This window comes from Anabrus simplex, chromosome 5 (genome assembly GCF_040414725.1).
Source record: "Anabrus simplex isolate iqAnaSimp1 chromosome 5, ASM4041472v1, whole genome shotgun sequence".
In the NCBI taxonomy this organism is placed as follows: domain Eukaryota; kingdom Metazoa; phylum Arthropoda; class Insecta; order Orthoptera; family Tettigoniidae; genus Anabrus; species Anabrus simplex.
Genome location: NC_090269.1, coordinates 28,257,238 through 28,278,932, shown reverse-complemented (window position 1 = coordinate 28,278,932; position 21,695 = coordinate 28,257,238). Strand labels below are relative to the sequence as shown.

The following is a 21,695-nucleotide window of genomic DNA, read 5'->3' as shown; positions in this document are numbered from 1 at the left end:
TAACATCTTCTTTCTTGCTAACTCCGCAGTTTAACCCGAGGGAAAGGTCCGAATCGTTAACTGTGTAATCTACTTTTCTAACAATGTAACTTTCTGCCGGCTAATGTAAAAACTTCATAAAATCTTTAACTGTAAATCGGGGATAGAGAGTGATGTACCCTCTCGAGCACCCCTTCATCTTGGTTTGAGGTGACTACGTTTCATAACTGTTTTTCATCCTGTAACGTGGTGATGCAATTTCTATACAAGTCACCTCAGTAGTTTGGGAATAGCCCCTGTTTCATCGGCCTAGTGTCCTTTAGGTTTTAAGTGTTCACATCTAGGAGTGCAAGTTTTCGTTTCCATTCATTTTGTGTTCGGGCCATTTATTTAACCGTTGTTCTTTTCCACGAAGGCCCAGTAGGTTGTGTATTAAATACCCCTGTATAATCATTTCCCAATTGTAAGTTGTGCCTTGAGAGGCCAGAAATTGTAAGTTGATATTGCCTTGAGTAGGCTTGGAAAACTAAGAGCCTGTTTGCTCTTTTTCAAAGTTTTTGTAAGATTAATGAATGCCTCTTGAAGGCTAGATGTTGTAATTTCGGGAGCAAGTGCTCTTTGAATTATGGGATTTCTGCCCCTCACTAAATAATACCTCTCCTTTTTTAAAATTGTAAAACTAGGGGCTTGAAGCCCAGAATTTGTAAAAATCACTAATCTTGGACTTTCCTACTCTTGTTTCAAGATTGCTTTTGTACCTGATATGTTGTTAAGTTTGTTTTTGGAAAAGAAATATCTTTTAAAGTTTTAATTCAATTTTGACATTGTAGTTAGACCCATTCACCCCGGCAACTTTCTTAACCTCTTTCTGCTCCACGGGTATCCCCGTAACTATTATTATTATTATTATTATTATTATTATTATTATTATTATTATTATTATTATTATTATTATTATTATTATTGTTGTTGTTGTTGTTGTTGTTGAGGGGATTCCGTTGAGCACAGAGGTGTAAGAAGGTGCGTCTTGAATCGATGGGCAGAGAAAAGATCAAAGCTTAATTTATTTCTATCCTTTCTGTTCTTTCCTGAATTTAAATCTAGATGAACAACATCAAAATAAGAGTTGGATATAAAAGTTGAGCTCGTCAGTTCTAGTCAATAAATAAATAAATAAATAAATAAATAAATAAATAAATAAATAAATAAATAAATAAATAAATAAATAAATAAATAAATAAATAAATAAATCAATCAATCAATATTGATCTGCATTTAGGGCATTCGCCCAGGTGGCAGATTCCCTATCTGTTGCTTTCCTAGCCTTTTCCTAAATGATTTCAAAGAAATTGGAAATTTATTGAACGTCTCCCTTGGTAAGTTATTCCAATCCCTAACTCCCCTTCCTATAAATGAATATTTGCCCCAGTTTGTTCTCTTGAATTCCAACTTTATCTTCATATTGTGATCTTTCCTACTTTTATAAACGCCATTCAAACTTATTCGTCTGCTAATGTCATTCCACGCCTTCTCTCCGCTGACAGCTCGGAACATACCACTTAGTCGAGCAGCTTTTCTTCTTTCTCTCAATTCTTCCCAACCCAAACTTTGCAACATTTTTGTAACGCTACTCTTTTGTCGGAAATCACCCAGAACAAATCGAGCTGCTTTTCTTTGGATTTTTTCCAGTTCTTGAATCAGGTAATCCTGGTGAGGATCACATACACTGGAACCATACTCTAGTTGGGGTCTTACCAGAGACTTATATGCACTCTCCTTTACATCCTTACTGCAACCCCTAAACACCCTCATAACCATGTGCAGAGATCTGTACCCTTTATTTACAATCCCATTTACGTGATTACTCCAATGAAGATCTTTCCTTATATTAACACCTAGATACTTGCAATGATCCCTAGTAACGATAATGATTCGAGAACCCTAAAACAATCAGGTACACAATAATTTACAGAGTGAGCTTGAAGCTCCAAATTTACAAATGTTTAAAGAGCACCACTGTTCCATTCATTTAATCCTTTATGAGACTACTCTCCAACTTATTACAAACAAAACTCTCCAAGGCACAATCTAAAGTTTACATTAGGTCAAAAACCAACAGTTTTCACTGTCTTACCCACTCGACAGCCTACGTTACCTTTAAGTAGGAAAGTTGAACTTTAATCATAAAAAAGAAATGATTTAATACTGTATATCGGCCGAAAACCGAAATGTTAGATGGCGAACACTTGGAGTCATTTGAAATACACTTGACAGTTCTTTAAATCCCTATATGGTCTTATGGCAACTACAGTAGGTGGAGAGAAATAATTAAATGCCAAAAAGAAGATTTAAATTTTCAAGTTTACAAAATCATTGTCACCCCAATACCAAGGTGAATGGGAAATACCAGAGGGTTAACACTCTTTGTTCCTTTAAGTTAGAATAAATTCCTTAGACTTGTTTGAAAATGTACATTGAAAGATTGATAGATTTACATTACGAAAGATTTTTGGAACCTTCCCCTCAAGTCAGATTTCTGAAACTAATACATATTTAAAAGATATCTGCCATTACCTTGAGCTGGTGGGCCTTCCGAAGGCGGGCAAGATATTCCCCTGCCTCCACTACGACGCACTCTAAACCTCTTGACTGGAGCAATGGAAAAGACAACATGGCCCAAAAGCTCCCAGCTTTTATAGTAGAGGGGAAGGTTCCAGAACTATCTAGGCTGAAGGTCTGTACACACCCTCAATTTTGATTGGCTACCTATTATATACACCAAATTTCGGATTGGCTAATAATTTTATGAAAAAGGAAGAAATAGAATTGCTAGTAACCTTAGAACACAAAAACAATCTACAAACGCTTCAGTTTAGAAAACTTATAAAATTCTTTTGAAAATGAATTGTCCATCCTCCCACCAGAGGGGGCACACAAGTCGACAGTAGAGACATCTGAATATAAAGTTCTAAACTTCTTCTGCTACACATTTCAAGGTTCACATTACAGATGGCCTTCTAAAAGGCGCTCAATTTAAATGTACGGAGCATGTACCTCCGGTAAAATTATTATTATTATTATTATTATTATTATTATTATTATTATTATTATTATTATTATTATTATTATTATTATTATTATTACGGGGATTTTGTGGAACGCAGAGGTGTAAGAAGTGTCGGGGTGTATGTGCGGAAAGGATACGACCAGAGCATAAGTTAAGGCACTAAATTTTGTAATGTTATTCCTTTCCTTTTTTTTTTTTAGTAAAAAAATTTGATGTGTAGAAAATCTGAATAAACAACAACAAATGAGGTCATCAGCTCCCGCAACAACAATGACTTAAAGACCAAAGACAGGTACAAGAACAAGAGAAAATTATCAACACGATAATCTACAAGGGATGAGCAGGTAAGCTTTCATAAGAGCAGGTTTGCTCCATTAATTTACATCCTTGGAGACTGAGCTCCAAAAGTTACTGTAGTCCAGCCTCTCAGAGGCACAAGCTTCTTACAAGGTTATGCTTGACAAACTTCAAATAATGTACTTGCAGTCACTTCTGCTCAGCAGTTTGTTACACACTGCTCTATCAACCATTACAAATATACGGGGGCAATGAATGCCCATTCTAAATGGCCTAAATGTAAAAAAGAAAAGGTTTAAAACGAATAGCCATGAACAAACGGCTAGGAGGCGAAACGCTTGCACTCCTTTTTTTTTTTAATTCCTAAACCCCTAAGTTGGCATATCCCCTATGTTGCAGAGGCTAAGCCTATTCTATAGAGGGGTGACTAAAAGAGAAATATTGAATCCCAAAAGTGTGTTAAGAATTTACAGGATTAGAAAATTTTAGTCCCCCTATACCTAGCTGAATGGGAATCAACAGAGGGTAATCACTCCTTGTTCCCTTAGTTTACATGTTTCCCAACGGAGATTAGAACTTGCCGAAAATCTACATTTAAACCATAAATTATTACTTTACATAAAACAAAAGAACTTTAAAACCCTCCCCTCAAGTTATCTGCCGGAGCTATCACATATTAAGAAAATTCTGCCATTACCTTGCTCGCTGGGCTTTCCGAACGCCGATCTACGTCTCCTGCCTCCTTAATACAGGAAGCACACGATCAACTGGAGCGATGAAGATGACAATACGACTTTAAAGGGCCCAGCTGTTAATAGCATTTCGAGAGGAAGTTTCCAGACCTCTTTACAGATGGGCTGGATGCCTGTATACACCCGCAATTTTAATTGGCTAGAGGAAATATTCCAACCGAGCTCGATAGCTGCAGTCACTTAAGTGCGGTCAGTATCCAGTATTCGGGAGATAGTGGGTTCGAACCCCACTGTCGGCAGCCCTGAAGATGGTTTTCCGTGGTTTCCCATTTTCACACCAGGCAAAGTAGGAAGCAGTAGGAGTGTTGACGACTTTGATACATGAACAAAACAATCATCACAAACTAAGGTTATCCAACCTTAAAAAAAATAACTTTCACTTAAGATTTAATTATGCTTAATCCCGCCAGAGGGGGCACTTATGCCGACGGTAGGGACATCTAATTGTTGAAAAATCCAAGTACCTATCTTGTGATACATTCGTTCAAGATTCGTAGTACAGGTGGCCTTCGAGAAGGCTCGCAGTTCAACGGAATGGAGAAAGTGTACCCCCGGTATAATAGCCTAATAATAATAATAATAATAATAATAATAATTATTATTATTATTATTATTTAATTGGCTTTACGTCCCACTAACTACTTTTACTGCTTTCGGAGACGCAGACGTGCCTAAATTTAGTCCGACAAGAGTTATTTTCATGCCAGTAAAACTACTGACGCGATGCTGACGTATTTGAGCACCTTAAAAAACTACCGAACTGAGCCAGGATCGAACCTGCCAAGTTGGGATAAGAAGGCAAGCGCCTCAGCCGTCTGAGCCACTCAGTCCGACGATAATTTACCAAGGGAGGTATTCGATAAAATTCTAAACTCTTTGAAATGATTTAAGAAAAAGCTAGATAAAGAACTTATAGGGAATCATCAACCTGGGCGACATCCCTAAATGCAGACCACTGGTGACTGATTGATTGATTGATTGATTGATTGATTGATTGATTGATTGATTGATTGATTGATTGATTGATTGATTGATTGATTGATTGATTGATTGATTGACAGTATATTCTGTTTCCTGTTTCTGTTTTTCTATTTCTAATTTTCTATTTGTAATTTGCTCTTTTTTAATGGTGAGTAGTTCGAGATCTTCTTCGGCTTCCTGTTTCTTTCCGTTCGTTCACCAAGGAAGTAAGTAGTGATCATGTTTTAGTTTTGTTTGTTTCAAATGCACGCTATCTCCCGAACGCAAGTTCAACGCTGCGTCATCCCAACCGCTCAGCCACTCGCTCAACGTCATTATAATAATGTCCGGTCCCGTTGTCTTTATACAGGTTTGCACTAACTGACAAAATAAACTCAACAGGATGCAACAGCTTATAACATAAATAATACTACATAAATAATAATACTCTCTCTCAACATTCCTCGCCATATTTCAGTCAAATATGACATGATGGACAGATACGAGATTAGTGTAGCAGTAAAGGGGTATTGAACCCTTTGGTCCATATTGAGGGATACCTACCTTCCTTACCTATCAGCAAAGTTCATGAGATCTGTCTCTTGGGTCGTATCGGGTTCTTCGTCACTTGCTGAGGTAAAGGTAGGGTTCAGTAATTCTAATCTATCTACTGGAATGAAAGGTCTGTTTAAAATATTCCTATTTATTCAGGAAAATTCTGAAGCTATCTGATATGTCAACGGTATCATAGAAGTCAACTGTGTCCACTGGACACCACAATCATTTTTACATAAATGTCAGAACACTGGTGTGAGACTTTAACGTAACTGCCTGACGGGCATTCATACTGGAAACCATTGTCTCAATTATTAGTCATTTAAGAAAGGAAAGTCTGGAAATCCTTAAATTCGGCTTCCATGTGAGACCACATGTACCATCAAAGTGATTCGTTATGGTCCAGCCCTCGTAACACGAACTCTGGACTCTGGGTATAATTAAGGCAGTCCAATTGGTGTGTGCCACACAGTGGTTCTACGGCATGGACCCTTAATTGAATCGATGTGACCTGCGTCTATGTCATGGACCGACATCTAATCTTCTAAGTTACTTTAAAGTCATTGTGGATGATGACCGCAAGGAAATGATGCTACAATGGCATATGGCCCTAATCTAAGTCACTGAGGTTGATGACCCCCTGCCCATCCAAGTTTCTAGGCTGAAGGCTAAACACAATTAAGTTACATCGGTTGATGACCAAAGTTTCCACTTTACTATCCCCAGCACATTCACTGCTCAATCAATCAAAGTTCAATAATTACAACAATAGCAATGCTCACAAACTGTGTGGCAGTAAAATCCATTTCCTTCGGATATGTCCCCTTAATCGTTACTTTACATTTAAATATTCCCCTGGAAACAAACTAAAATTTCCAGAATGCATCTCCAAGTTATTCGCTTGATTAAAGTTATTTCAAAATGCGGTTTCACTGAATTTAATAATTAAATAAATTTAAATGATTTAACGAAATGTTAAAGAACAGTAAATTTTATCTCCGCGGACTCTGGTTTCTTCACAAATTCCTACGCAGCTGTGATGTGAATTCAATCTTGTGATATTTATCTGGCTGGAAAAGAATTGTTACATAATTCATGTCCAGTTATATATCTTGTCTCATGATCTCACACTTTAAAATCTAATCTAGTCCTAACCGTTATTAACACTTGGATATCCTAATAATCTACGTACAAACCAAACAACTCGCCATATAATTACGATGTCATATCTCGTCATACCATTTATGAATTTTGCACACCCCTCACAGACAAACCAATCATCACAACCATCGCTCTATATTTTGGACAACCCTGAATTTGTTTACTCTTGTTCCTTATACTCGAAGTTCGTGGTTTCAAATGTTCATTACGTCCCCAATTACAGTATTTCACAATACTCAGATCATTACCGGCTATGACTTTCAACTAAATCCAGCATTTTAACGTTCTCCCCGGCCGAGAATACAGTACAATCTTAATTCCACGCCTGTCCCGTTATCATATGGTGTAACCCTCTCAGCTGAGGCCTCTCGTCCCCAAGTTCGCTTGGCAGTAACATGAAACAGCTGGTTTGTTCCAGTTGACTGGCTTCTCAAAATGCTCTCTTTTAAACTCTGCCGACATAATTAAAAAAATACGATATTCTAGCCAACAAAATGCACAGATTATGCTTCAAGATGCCCACACTAATTATACGCGTCGCAAATTAATACCGCTATGGATTTCTATGTATTTCTTTCCATTCCCAACATTATAAAATATTCCTCGGGCTATCATGTCCCGGCTTCAATGACAGGACTCTAACCTGATTCGCACACCTCATCTCAACTCATATAAAACCTTCCTCGGGCTTCCATGTCCCGGCTTCAACGACAGGTCCAACCTGATTCACAAATCTCATATCAACAAAACCAACCTCTGTTTCCCAGCTCCACAATTATCATCGACAAAGAACTGGAATAAAATCCTTACTAGAAATCTCGACGTCTAATATCGCACAATGCATTAATCATGAATAACTTCGCATAAATGACATCGTATTTAATAACTTGATTTTTACGAAAAAAAATGACTGAAACATTCTACTAGATCTTTTTATTGTCAGTCAGACACAGTTTAAAATGGGCATAGAAAAACGTTTCTCTCCGTGACCAAATTCATCACCCTAGATTCTCACCCGACAGCGCGCTTCCACTCGATTGAAAATGAGTAACCATGGATTCCTACATTATTAACGTCAAATTGCAGACAGGAACATTTTACGTCGAATGAACATCTTAATTTGACATCACAAAATATAGGCAGTACACTCACACGGATGACGATCTACATTGGACGTGATATCACTTCGAAACCCTATTCAATAACCTTTTACAACATTATACGGCACTCGTAAGACTTCAAAATTTTTATCCAAGTGGAAAATAAAACAAATGACTCTTTTAGTCGTATTCTCACATTTACAAAACTTAGTAGGGGTGACCACTGCGTCGTATATCCCCATTCAAATACACTTTTAGAGATCATGAAACAAGATATAATAGGTAGTAAGATGGAAAGTCACCTACCTCATGTACTCACACCATTGTTCGTCATAGGGATCACCTGCGACCCTGGCATTTTATTTAGCCATTATTACATTCATGGCTTTACAGATCATTATTATATTTCTTCAGGTTTCCTGGAATAAAGCATAAAAAAAAAGAAAATACCCTTCACTTGTTTGCTGAGCGCACACGATGGACTATAATTATTTCCGCACACGAAGTACTTAATCACATTAGAATTTATTCAGTACTTTGACCGTCCTATCTGGTACAATTATTTCACTCAAGAAAACTATCTCCTCATGGAGTCAAGACCTAGCCACAATGGCTAAAATCTGCAGTTGAACTCAGTCTACTTTTGTTGTTTGATTTCGCAGAGCAGCTCAACAATTTTTCGTCCGCTTTGTATCACAAATGCCGGAGAAGGAGACTTCGTCATGGCGTCCCTTAACTAAACTGTAATTTCAAGAGTTTTGAAAGTGACTACATGCTTGCTACATTTCTGGCGGTAGTGTTCATGGACATTTAAAATTTATACGGGTTCGATTTGTGAGATGATTGACCCCCTTTGATAGGCACTATATTTTTTTTTTTGACTTGGCTTGGGTCACGCCATGTACACGCGCTTTGAAATAGTTCACAAAAATGACTTGAGAATCTTCCGCCGTCGACACGTGTGGCTGACGTCACGTACCCCAGAGCGTGGGACCGAAGGTAATCACCCCCTCGTCACGTGTCAAATCCATGCTATAAAGAATCGAACTTCTAAATGCTTTGTCAATTTAAGCATAATGTTCTTAGGGCACAAAGGTCATGGGTTCAGTATATTATGAAACTTTTGTGGTAATGCCCCATTAGACCAAAGCAAATATTTTGAGATACCACTTTTCATTTTTTTTTTTAATTAAGAATTACGATTTATAATGCCGGGGTTTCTCCGCCTTTTGGTGTAGTAATTAGCGTGGTTGGCCGCCACCCGGCTCTGCCATGAATTTTGAAAAGTGATACGAGGGCTGGAACGGGGTCCACTCACCCTCGAGAGGTCAACTGAGTGGAGGTGTGTTCGATTCCCACCTCAGCCATCCTGGAAGGGGTTTTCCGTGGTTTCCCACATGTCCTCCAGGCAAATTTCGGGTTGATATCTAACTTAAGGCAACGGCCGCTTCCTTCCCACTTCCTTGCAATCTTTCCTCAAGACCCCTGTTCAGGTGAGGCCACCTGGGCGAGGTATTGTTCATTCTCCCCAGTTGTATCCCCCGACCCAATGTCTCACGCTCCAGGACGCTGACACTGAGGCGGTAGAGGTGGGATCCCTCGCCGAGTCCGAGGGAAAAACCAGGCTTGGAAGGTAAACAAATTATGAAAGAAAGAAAGAAAGAAAGAAAGAAAGAAAGAAAGAAAGGAAGAAAGAAAGCGGGGATTTATATTTTGTACATTTTGCTTGGTATATTTTGGTCTCATTGACCGAAATGTTACTGCTAAGTCAATATGGAACGCTTGCGGTTTACTACAGTAGCTGATTCGACATATCAACATTAACAAGTTGCGCACTCTTGTGGTATTACTTTGAAGTTGTTGCAATACTCCGTGCAAGAACCCATTCAACATCAACTTAAGCGCCATCTAGTATCTACAGTATGTAATCTCAGTAATCAAGGTCACGAGTGCTTATCGCCTGCTGTCTGCATTCACCAAGTGGCATTCTTCTTTAGCTTTTCAAACTATTGGTTTATATTACGGCCTAAGGATAACACGATTCTCAGTCCCAAGAACGGGGTGTATTGTATATCCAACGATAGCCACTGTGCTCCCAGCACAAAGCTGCTGGGTGAGGGGTAGTTCTGGAAGACAGTTGAGGATTCTGTAACCAAATAATAATAATAATAATAATAATAATAATAATAATAATAATAATAATAATAATAATAATAATAATAATATACGGCTCCCTGGCTGAACGAGCGTACTGACCTTCGATTCAGTGGGCCCCGGGATGGAATTCTGGTCGGGTGGAAGATTTTAACTGCGTATGATTCTCTTTCTGTCCGCCTCTGTGGTATATTGGTTAGTGTGATTAGCTCCCGCCTCTCCCCTTCGGAGGTCTAGGTTCGACTCCCGGCTCTGCCACGAAAATTGAAAAGTGGTACGAGGATTGGAACATGGTCCACATAGCCTCGGCAGGTTTACTGAGTACAGGGGGGTTGATTCTAGCCTCAGCCATTCTCGAAGTGGTTTTCCGTCGTTTCCCACTTCTTCTCCAGGGAAATGCCGCGATAGTACCTAACTTAAGGCCACGGCCGCTTCCTTCCCTCTTCCTTGCCTATCCCTACTAATCCTTCCATCCCCTACAAGGCCCCAGTTCATCAAAGGAGGTGAGGGCGCCAGGGCAAGTTACTGGTCCTCCTTCCCAGTTTTATCCCTGACGAAATGTCTCACGCTTCAGGAAACTACCCTTGAGGCGATAGAGGTGGGATCCCTCCATCAGTCCGAGGGAAAAACCAACCCTGAAAGTTGAATGAATTAAATTAATTAATTAATTAATTAAATAAATAAGTAAAATAAATAAATAAATAAATAAATAAATAAATAGTTCCCCTTCTGTGAACTATGTGACCTTGCCGCGGTGGGGAGGCTTGTAGGTCTAATTGAAATAGCTAGCCGAGTCGTAGGTTATCAAGGGAAATGTTCGATAAATTTCAAAGTTCTTTGTAAATGTTTAAGAATAAAACTAGACAACTGATAGGGAATCTGCGACCTGGGTGATAGCCCTAAATGCAGATCATTGATGATTAATTGATTGATGATGGAATATGTTGAGAGACCAGGCTAACGAATGGTTCATCCATATCCATATCTGTAGGGAAGGAAGTAGTCGTGGTGAGTGTATGGAGAACTGATAAAATCAAAAACAAAGGAAAACAGCACGGTTTGTTCTGGTACTTTCCGACAAAGGAGTAGAGTTACGAAAATGTTGCGAATTTTGGACTGTGAAGACTTGGGAGTAAGGAGATGAGATGCTCGACTATGTGGTATGTTTCGATCTGAAAGTGGAGAGTTGTCGTGGAATAACATAAGCAGACGAATAAGCTTAAGCGGAGCTTATAGAAGTGGGAAAGATCATAACATGAAGTTAAAGTTGGAATTCAAGAGGACAAATTGGAGCAAATGTTCATGTGTAGGGCGGAGAGTAAGGGATTGGAATAAATTATCGAGGGAAATGTTCGATAAATTTCAAAGTTATTTGTAAATGTTTAAAAAAAAACTAGAGAACTGACAGGGAATCTGCGACCTGGGCGACAGCCCTAAATGCAGATTGATTGATTGATTGATTGATTGATTGATTGATTGATTGATCAAATCTGTTAAGTATGGCTGTTTTGAAAATATAACCTTTATTGAAATTTTAATTCATCTTTCGGACTTGTAGTTAGACCCATTCCAGCCCGCACCTTCTTTCACCTCTGTCTTCCACGGGTAACCCCGTAACAAGTGGTAGCAGAGCGTGGTTGAATGGGTCTCATTTTAGCCCCTTTTGACGGCTAAGCATTGCTTTTGTTTTGAACTCTAAGAATTTTCTCCGTCGCTGGAATTTTCTTTCGTATTTTCTAAATTTGTCAATCTTTTGTCATCATGTCCGGCTCTCGTGAAATCCTCCATTCCGGCTACTTGCGCAAGGAGGAATTAATTTATGAATTAACCATTAGAAATGTTCAATCTGTAGGCACGGTTGCGGTAGACACCAACAAACTTAAGGATTCACTTGATTTGCCGATTAGTATCCCTACCTTGGGAGAGAAGGATATTGATGAGGCTCTCTCCACAATCACTGACCACACTACTGAACTAGCATCCATAGTTAGTTTTTTTGAAGTGGGTGATCCATCCCCAAATCAACTTACACGTGTACAAGCTAGATTGTTCCATTTTTACAATAGGGTTACTGATCCATTGTCTCTTGAGTTGAATGACATTCAAGGAAAGGAGGCTAGTGCTCTTCTCGAGCACCTTTCTAAATTGTCCAGTAAGGTTAGCCAATTGTTATCTGGGTCGGCTACCCCCAAAACCGACCAACCCACTCTGGTAAACATAGTTAACGAGGAGGATTCTCCCACGGGTGAAGGAGGTAGAAAATCCGTGGCAACTCAACAAGCATCGGCCCCATTAGAAACCGAGTCAGGTCGTCGTTCATCCATCCCTCATTTGTGTTGAATAATGCACCCTCTGAAACAGCTTCTCCACCCCCTAGGCCGTTATCTACTATGTCACCGGGGTTCAGTAGCTTACCTCACCCTTTGAGTATGTTTCTTAGAGGTATTTCTAAGTTTTCAGTTAATTCTACTAGTGATGTAATTTCATTTCTAAGATTTTTGGTCGAGTTTCAGGTACACGCCCTTGTGTTTTCGCTTTTCCCGTGTCAAATCCTTCAGATTATTTATCCCTATGCCATCGGTGTCCTTTCAGACAAAATAGTAACAGCCATAGCTGATCAGTCCTCTATAGAAGACTTTCATGCCTATTTGTTAGCTAATTTTATTCCGGCTCGAGCTAGGTCATCTCTGATTCAAAAGTAATATTATAGAGTACAGCGATTGGATGAAAACTTGGCAGACTTCATCCAAGATATTAAGTTTTACACTAGGGTATTTGATCTTCATTTTCCCGAAGATCAAATTGTACAGGCCATTTTGGAAGGAATTTCACCATCCTACAGGTCATATTTGTGTTTCGCAGCGCGTCCGCAAAATTTTGCCCAGTTAGAGGCTATGGCTGTCTCAGCCGAGGGAGTTAGGTATGCTGACACCTTACGCGTCGCGAAGGAGCCCCCTCCGTCGTCAAGTAATTTTCGGCCTCCACCTCGCCGAACCTTCACATCCCGCAAATGTTATGACCATCTTCGGAATAAGTGTCCATTGATTAAATTAAGCGGTACAAAGAATGGAGCAGGGTCATCCCAAGGCTGATTTAAATTTGGCGCTTTTCCCCATATTGCCAAGAATTGCCAGAATTCTAATAGCACTCTCTCCTTCTCAACTTCGGGTGCAACTTCCACCAATAATCAAAAGTGACTAATGGCTTCGGCTGAGTCGGCTAACTCATCTTTCCAAGGCTCAGCCCCAAGTAAACCAGCCGAAATCTCAGGATCGGAACATGGTAGGAAGTCTTCCAACCCCACATTTGAATGCCCTAAAGAATGTCTTAGAATTGCGGCGGATTCCCCCGCACCGGTACCATTTCTCAAAATTGAATTGAATAATGAACCTGTTACTGCGCTATTAGACTCTGGGAGCGTGTGCTCCATTATTTCAGCTGAATGGTATTCCAAATTAAAATCTGTTTGCAAATTTTCTGATTTTTGTTCGTCTTCGGTTCAATGCATTTCGGCTAACACTTCTCCATTAGAAATTTTAGGTTTTCTGTATGCCAAAATTAGAACTGCAAAATTTACTTGGAAAGTTAAACTGTTTGTAGCTAAGCACTTGTCTTGCCCCATTATATTGGGAGTGGATTTCATGTCTCACACCGGTCTAGTGCTTTTCATTCAGAGCAAGACCTGCACTTTCAAATTTGCTAGTAATTGCAAAATCCTCTTACTTAAATGTAGTTCTGTGTCATGTTCATCTGTTTCGCCTACCCAGGATGAGATGTTGTTAGACCTTAGACATCTATACTGAAATTCAACTCAAGAGCTTAGGAAAAGTATCCTTCTGCACGTCCCCTGTTCTCCTTTCCCGTCTGAGTTCTCCATCTCCCCACTACCAGCGTATCATTAACGCCGTGCGTCTATCTGACAAGTACTTCATTCTGAAATAGTGAAGCATCAAACGAAATGACTTCCTTTTACATAGCTGTACTTTGATTACGTACCACAGCTATGTATTCCTTTATTGGCCATGTAAAACCTACAGATTACTGACGAATACATAGGCAAGAGAAGCAAGGTTTATTTTTATTTCATAAAGCAATTTTTGTGAGGCACATGAAGACTTACAACATAAGTATACGATTCCGCTCTCGTGCAACGACTGTCAGTGGCAGTTTCTCACAGTTCAAAAAGCTGAAAAACCCACCCGTGAGTGTGATTGCAAAATACAATGTTTCCAGGCATGTAAATATTGTAATCTAGTCATTCCGAAGGTAAAAACGAACTCATGATCCCCACATGACAACATTTCTGCAGGTAGAGGGCGGTACAAATATTTATTATTATTATTATTATTATTATTATTATTATTATCGAATACGCCAAGGATCCTATTCCCACACCGTGTTAAGGCCCTTCCTGTTTTATTTACAGTGAGTGTATAGTAGTGTATATATGAGCTGACACATGGACCTTTCGCTGGAGACTCGGATTTTCCGTGGAGTTTAAATTCCAAGCGAGCGGCGTAAACACTGTACACAGAAACGCTGGGCAGTTGCGCGGTCTTTTTCACGTCTTCCACAGTCCATAGCGGATTCTAATCTCGTAGGCTACTGTATACGTTTAAAACAATTTGGTTTAGATTTCCTACTTAATTTTTCTCTCTAACCGGGCGAGTTGGCCGTGCGCGTAGAAGCGCGCGGCTGTGAGCTTGCATCCGGGAGATAGTAGGTTCGAATCCCACTATCGGCAGCCCTGAAGATGGTTTTCCGTGGTTTCCCATTTTCACACCAGGCAAATGCTGGGGCTGTACCTTAATTAAGGCCACGGCCGCTTCCTTCCAACTCCTAGGCCTTTCCCATCCCATCGTCGCCATAAGACCTATCTGTGTCGGTGCGACGTAAAGCCCCTAGCAAAAAAAAAAATCTCCACTTTTGTTAGCTTTAAAGTATTTCACAGGGGACTCAAGCGTCGCAGCATCACACACGCCTCGCTCACAGCTGGCAGCCATTATGAAAACTGAACACGCTGTTGCAGCCAGTATTACCAACAGTTTTATTGGATCCATCTTCATCGTCGCACATATTATGCGAACTTATCAGCAATGGAATGAACTCGAACAAAGCTTACTAAGTACACAATGCCATAAGATATCAATATCATATTAAATTATTATTATTTTGCTACATACACCACTGAGAATAATAAATATTCACAGCCATCTACGTATGAAATATAAGAGTTGGTAACGAACCCGAATAACGTACAACCTGTTATATATTTTCCATATTTATACAGGGCAAAAAATTTTAATTCATCAAGTCAGTTCACCAGAATATCTAACCAAACTGAAGAAAGCTCCTGACTTCAGAACAAGTAGCAAACCTAGAGAACTATTTGGCGCTGCGGAAGCCTTTTCACCGACCAGAAGTCTGACTAACATCAAGGGGACCGCTAAGGTCTTGAGTTGACTCTCAGTATACCTGAGGAGCAGGCTGAGAGTATTCGTAAGTTGTGTCAGTCGTTTCCAGAGGGTTTCTCCGATACTCTTGGTGTTACTGACCTTATTGAATACAAGATTGAAGTTACGGATTCGATTCCTGTTCGATTTCCACCTTATAGGTTATCTCCACCTAAAATGAAGGAGATCATAGATCAGATGCTGAAAGATGGTATTATTCGACCCTCTAAGTCGGCGTATTCATCGCCTATTTTCTTAGTCCCGAAACCCCAAGGTGGCTTCAGGCCTGTGATTGACTATAACGCTTTAAATCGGAAGGTGGTGTTACAATCTGTGCCCCTTCCCGACCTTCATTCTTGTTTTTCTTGGTTTCGAAAAGCTAAGTTCTTCACCACCTTAGACCTTAATCAGGCGTATAATCAGATCCCGCTAGCTGAAGAATCCAAACACCTTACAGCGTTTGCCAGGGATTGGAACTTGTATGAGTACAGCCGCGTGGCTTTCGGGCTCCCCACGGGAGCAGCTGTGCTTACGAGACTGCTAGACAGGGTCTTCTCCGACATCAAATTTGAGTACCTATACCATTATCTTGATGATGTCGTCGTATTTTCTGAGACCTTTGAAGAACATCTAGATCATCTGAAAGAGGTCCTGAGTCGCCTTCGTAAGGCAGGGTTAACGGTGAAGTTGTCCAAGGTTGCTTTCGCTAAGCCTTCCATGTCATTTCTTGGGCATATTGTGTCGCCCGATGGTGTCGCAGTAGATCCTTCTAGAACACAGTACAATGCTGGGGCTGTACCTTAATTAAGGCCACGGCCGCTTCCTTCCCACTCCTAGCCCTTTCCTGTCCCATCGTCACCATAAGACCTATCTGTGTCGGTACGACGTAAAGCAAGTAGCCAAAAAAAATAACACAGGCCATCCGTGATTTCAAACCTCCTAAGGACATCAAAGGTATCGCCAAGTTCATAGGCATGGTGAATTTCTTCACGAAATTTATTCCTAACGCTAATAGAGCGGCGCCCTTGAACTTACTCCGTAGGAAAGGCGTTAAATTTGAGTGGGGACCTTCTCAACAAGCCGCTTTTGATTACCTGAAATTAGCTCTTTGTAACGCCCCTGTCCTTGCTATGCCTGATTTCTCGAATAAATTCATCGTCCAAACCGACGCGTCGTCGTCGGCGGTGGCTGCATTCCTTCTTCAAGAGACTGGACTCGGAAGGCGCCCCGTCGCCTACGCTTCTAGGACTCTATCGGCCCAAGAAGCCAAGTATTCCATTTGGCAGTCTTATTTTCACTAGAAAAGTTCCGCCTCTATCTGGAACATGCCAGGTTTGACTTGGAGACTGATAACCAAGCCTTAAGCTGGGTCTTAGCTAGGCCGCGTCGTACTGGTCGTATAGCCCGCTGGGCCATCAGAATTTCTGCCTTCCAATTTGATGTTAGGCATATAAGAGGGTCTGAAAATGTTGTGGCAGATGGACTAAGCCGTATGTTTGCCAATGATGTAGAGACCTCTGAACAGGAAGACAGGTCTTCACTTCCCGAGTCCATACCTCCTGGTGTTAATGCCATTCTAACTGATGCTCCCATGCTATTTAGGGATATTGAAAAATATCAACGTGAAGATCCGACGCTGGCCCCTATTATGGAAACTCTTTCTTCTGGAGAACATGTCGTCCTTATGTGTTGAAGAATGGTGTTTTATGTTGCCCGTCGAGGCATGATAAGAAAATGAAAATTGTCGTTCCAGCTGTTCTTGTACCGATGATCATCAAGTACTACCATGAGACCCCATTAGGGGGGCACTTAGGCATTTTTAAAACCCGAGAAAAGATCAGAGAGGTATTCATTTGGAAAGGTATGGACGGTGAAATTCGTGAATTGGTAAAAGCCTGTAAATCTTGTTGGCATAGTAAACCTACCATGTCCACTAAGCAAGGGCTATTGTCTTCTCATCAAACGTTGCGCCCCATGGAACGCCTCTATATCGACTACGTAGGACCCTTCCCCCAATCAAAGGGGAATGCTACAAATTCATCCTTGTGTGTGTAGATGGTTTCACAAGATTTTCCTGGCTATTTTTGACTAAGCTGGCTACCGCTCAGTCCACCATTTCTTGTTTAAATTCCATCTTTACTTCTTCTGGTCCGTGTCAATATATTGTTTCTGATAGTGCTAAAGCCTTTACCTCCAATCTCTTCCGTAAATTCTGTTTTGATTTATCCATCTCACATGTAACAACCTCAGCGTACTATCCTCAACCATCTCTGGCTGAACGGGTCAATCGTAATCTGAGATCAGCTCTTATTGCCTATCATCATGACTATCACTCCAGGTGGGACACGTCCCTGCATTGGTTAGCCTTCGCTTTGAATTCGGCGGTTCATGAATCTCATAAATTCACTCCAGCGTCGTTGATGTTTGAGTTTTTTTCCAACACGCCGCTCTCTAACCTTTGGTCTCTTAGTGATATTCTACCTGAGACAATAGATCCAGATAATATAAGAGATCTATGGAAGAAGGTTAAGGCCAATCTTAAAATATCTCATGAAAAGGTTAGGGAAAGATATGATCGTGGATGGACGGAAGCCCACCAATTTAAAGGTAGGAGACCAAGTTATGGTCACAAACTTTGTTCCCGCGGGCAAGCTTGCCCCCAGATTTCATGGGCTGTGCACCGTTTTGGATTTCTTAACTCCGGTAACATTATTAGTGAGCAATCCAGCCACCGAGAGGATCTTTAGGGTCCATATTTCACAGATTAAACCTGTGTAATATCCTTGCTAACTTAGTCTTTAACATTTTGTAAGAACCCTGAAGGTTATATATTTTTTTTATTTTAAGGCCTTCTGCCCTTGGATTACGTTCCTTGTGTCTATGTGTTAATTGTACTATCTTCCCCTCTGGTCATTCTGCTGTCCTTTCCTTGCGGCCATTACCAAGCTCTCGTCTCCTGCTAAACCGTACCGGTGGCTTTGAAAATTTCCACGCCGCTAGCCTCTCAGCCTCACCAAATAGATCGTACCCTTAAGTCAGATATCAACAACAATTCTGCCACTTACTGTTTCAGTGCCCCGCCAGCCGTTCGGCGCCTTACCGCCACCGTGGTGGGGTAAACGCCCACTCCACTCCCGTGATGTCCAACAGTGTACGGCGCGCCGGAGTCTATCTCCCAGCACAGGCTGAAGTGCGGCGCACCAACCGCAAACGTATCGGGGGACAGTAAACAAACTTCGCATCTGCGGCGTCCTTCACCACGACTACCCCTCTTATAGTGCGGGAGAGAGGTATCTCAGGGTACTTAAGAGGTCCGGAGGACCTCGACTGGACATCGACAGCGGCAGTTGGTCTTGCCGTCAAAATTTTCATTGTGTGGTTGGCATTCTACGACAAAGACACTCTCAAGTCGGAGTTCAGCTAACTCCTAACTATCAATTTCAAAACAGAGACAAAAATGTTTTGACGCTATAAATAGTTTTTCTAAATTCCTGTACAAGAATTTGAAAATTCTTAATGTCTCATCCTCCCACTAATATATTTGCAAGGAAGCAGGAATCTTCTTCAAGTGATGATTAATTTTCGTTTAAAAAACTTGGAATTTTGTTTTGGAAAATAATTTTCGTCAACTTCTTCTGTGTCACCCCAGGGAAGGACTTTGGGGGGGGGGGAGGAGGTCTGTACCGGTTGGTACACCTCTATGCCGCACTTTTGAATTTTCCGCCTTAAAGTACTCCCCTACTGCAGAAACTCGGAACTTTAAAAAAACCTGAATTATCTCAACAGTTTCTCAGAAGATGTCACTGTGTTAATTTCGAACTGCTTTTGTTTACTAATTATCAAGGAGTGTGGACATTCTCTGATAGATGTCTCTACAAAAGCTATGACCATGCACCCTGGTGCGAAGTGGTAGAACTTTATTTGAAGAAATTTTGTATTCATAAGTTTGTTCCTTACTAAATCTCGTTCTTTCATTTGTGGGTTGGCAATATAAATCTTTTCTTTCCGCCAGTTTTGACGTTAGCCAATTAATAATTTCTGTCATTAATTTTCAGCCAATTGTGTCTTTCTTCTCCAATTTTGATGTGTAACTGTAAGCTACCCAATAAACGACTGTGGATGTGTCTTAATTATTCATGAATGGTCTCGAATCTTCCCTGAGTGTTTAAAAACTGCTGATTTTCACGGCTCGCGGCCACTTCAACAACATCTAGCTTAGTGTATGGAAGTATAGCAGGGGGCGGGTAGCGCCTCTTCCTTCGGGCAGCAGCTCTTCAACAAAGGTAATGGCCTTTAAACATCTTTATTTCCTGCTAGCTCAGCAGTTTAACCCTCGGGGAAGGTCCGAAATCTTTTCAATGTAACCTACCTGTCTAAAAATGTAACTTAGTGCCGACTTATGTAAAATTTTCTTATTACTTTGACTGTAAATCGGGGATAGAGAGTGCTTTACCTTCTCGAGCTCCCCTTCATTTTGATTTGAGGTGACTACGTTTTCATAACTGATTTTCTACTCTTAATGTATTAAAATTTTCTTATACGAGTCACCTCCCTAGTGTGGGAATAGCCCCTGTTTAATCGGCCTAGTGCCCCTTAGGTTTTATAAGATTTCATGTAGTAGTGCAAGCAACGCCTCCATTCATCTTGGTATTTTGGGCCATTTAATTATTCTGTTCCTGTCCACTGAGGCCCAGTAGGTTAGGTACAAGATACCCCTGTTTCTTTGTAGATGTGCCTTGAGGGCAGTTGATAGTAATATTGGTTTTTGCCTTTAATAGGCTTGAAAGACTGAGAGTGGGTCAGCTCTTTCTGGTGTTTTGAAAGGTGCCTCTAGGAGGCTTGACATTATTAGGTGGGAGCAAGTGCTCCATGTAATTAGGGGTTTTCTGCCCTTTGGTAATTTGTGGTTGTGAGCTGAGAGCTCAGGAATTGTAAAAGGTGGGACTCGAAGCCCAGATCGTTAAAATATCTCTGTATCTTGAATTTCTTGGTCTTGTACCTGATTTGTTAACTTGTTGTTATTTGTTGTATGTTCAAAGTCTATATCAAATCTGTTAAGTTTGGCTGTTTTGAAAATATAACCTTTATTGAAATTTTAATTCATCTTTCGGACTTGTAGTTAGACCCATTCCAGCCCGCACCTCCTTTCACCTCTGTCTTTCACGGGTAACCCCGTAACAATAATAATAATAATAATAATAATAATAATAATAATAATAATAATAATAATAATAATAATAATAATAATAATAATAATAATTTCGTGCGCCAGACGCTATCCTTGTGCAGCCCTTGTGGAGGGTGGACAACTGCGTGTTACTGTGGTGGAGGAGAGAGTTTTGTTATGTGTGGTGAATGATTTGTAGAGATGGTGGGACAGAACAAATACCTAGTTCCCGAGCCAAGGGAATTAACCATTTAAAGTTTAACATCCCCGATTCAGCCGGGAATCGAACCCAAGGCTCTCTGATCCGTAGACCTCTACGCTGACCATTCAGCCAGGAGTCAATGTTTCGTTAGAATAGCAATCAGCATTCCAAACTGAGACACGTTGGGATATCCTAAGCTCCCATAATGACGCTTCTTCCTGGTGTAGATGTCACTGGTGTCGGCGAGGTGTCGGGTATCGTACACACGAGGCTCTGATTCAGTATGCTATGGTGGACAGTAGGAGTCATGACGTTGCGTGGTCGGCGTACGACTTGGAGTACAGCTCCCATGGGAGCGAGAGTGACACGGATGAACTGGAGTGTGATGGTGCAGGGGGACATGAGTGTATCAGAACGCCTGACAATTCATTGTCAGATACTCTGCGAAATGTCACCGCTCTGGTGGAACTCAAGGACGAAAAGAAAAACGTACAGGCGTTTAGTAACATAAGTGTAACGAGTTCAGGTGATGTGCAACTAGGAAATAGGTCAGTTTACCATGGACCTGTGACAATAAACAATTACGGGGTAAGCTGCAATGATGAACAGCCAACAGATACTTTTCAGGAACCTTCCAAAGTACAATCACCCACAGACTCTCATGCAAGTAAAAGTAAGTAACATTTCTCCTGTATGTATGCATTTATGACAGGGACGTAGTCAAGGGGGTTAGACTCCGGCATTTTACAAAAAGAAAATAAACAGACATTGACAATAAATAACAATAAACTAAATAAACATTCAGACACATGATTGTAGAACCAATGAATCTCTTGATCTATTTTCTA

At 40.6% G+C, this 21,695-nt stretch overlaps 1 protein-coding gene across 1 annotated transcript in view; it reads left to right on the top strand.

The window, feature by feature from the left end:
• LOC136874334 (peptidoglycan-recognition protein LC) overlaps window positions 1-21,695 on the top strand; it is a 146,037-nt gene that overhangs the window by 45,840 nt on the left and 78,502 nt on the right. Inside the window, exon 4 of the mRNA XM_068227757.1 lies at window positions 21,075-21,520. Within this exon, the coding sequence (XP_068083858.1) occupies window positions 21,075-21,520 (446 nt within the window). The remainder of the gene's footprint in view (window positions 1-21,074; window positions 21,521-21,695) is intronic.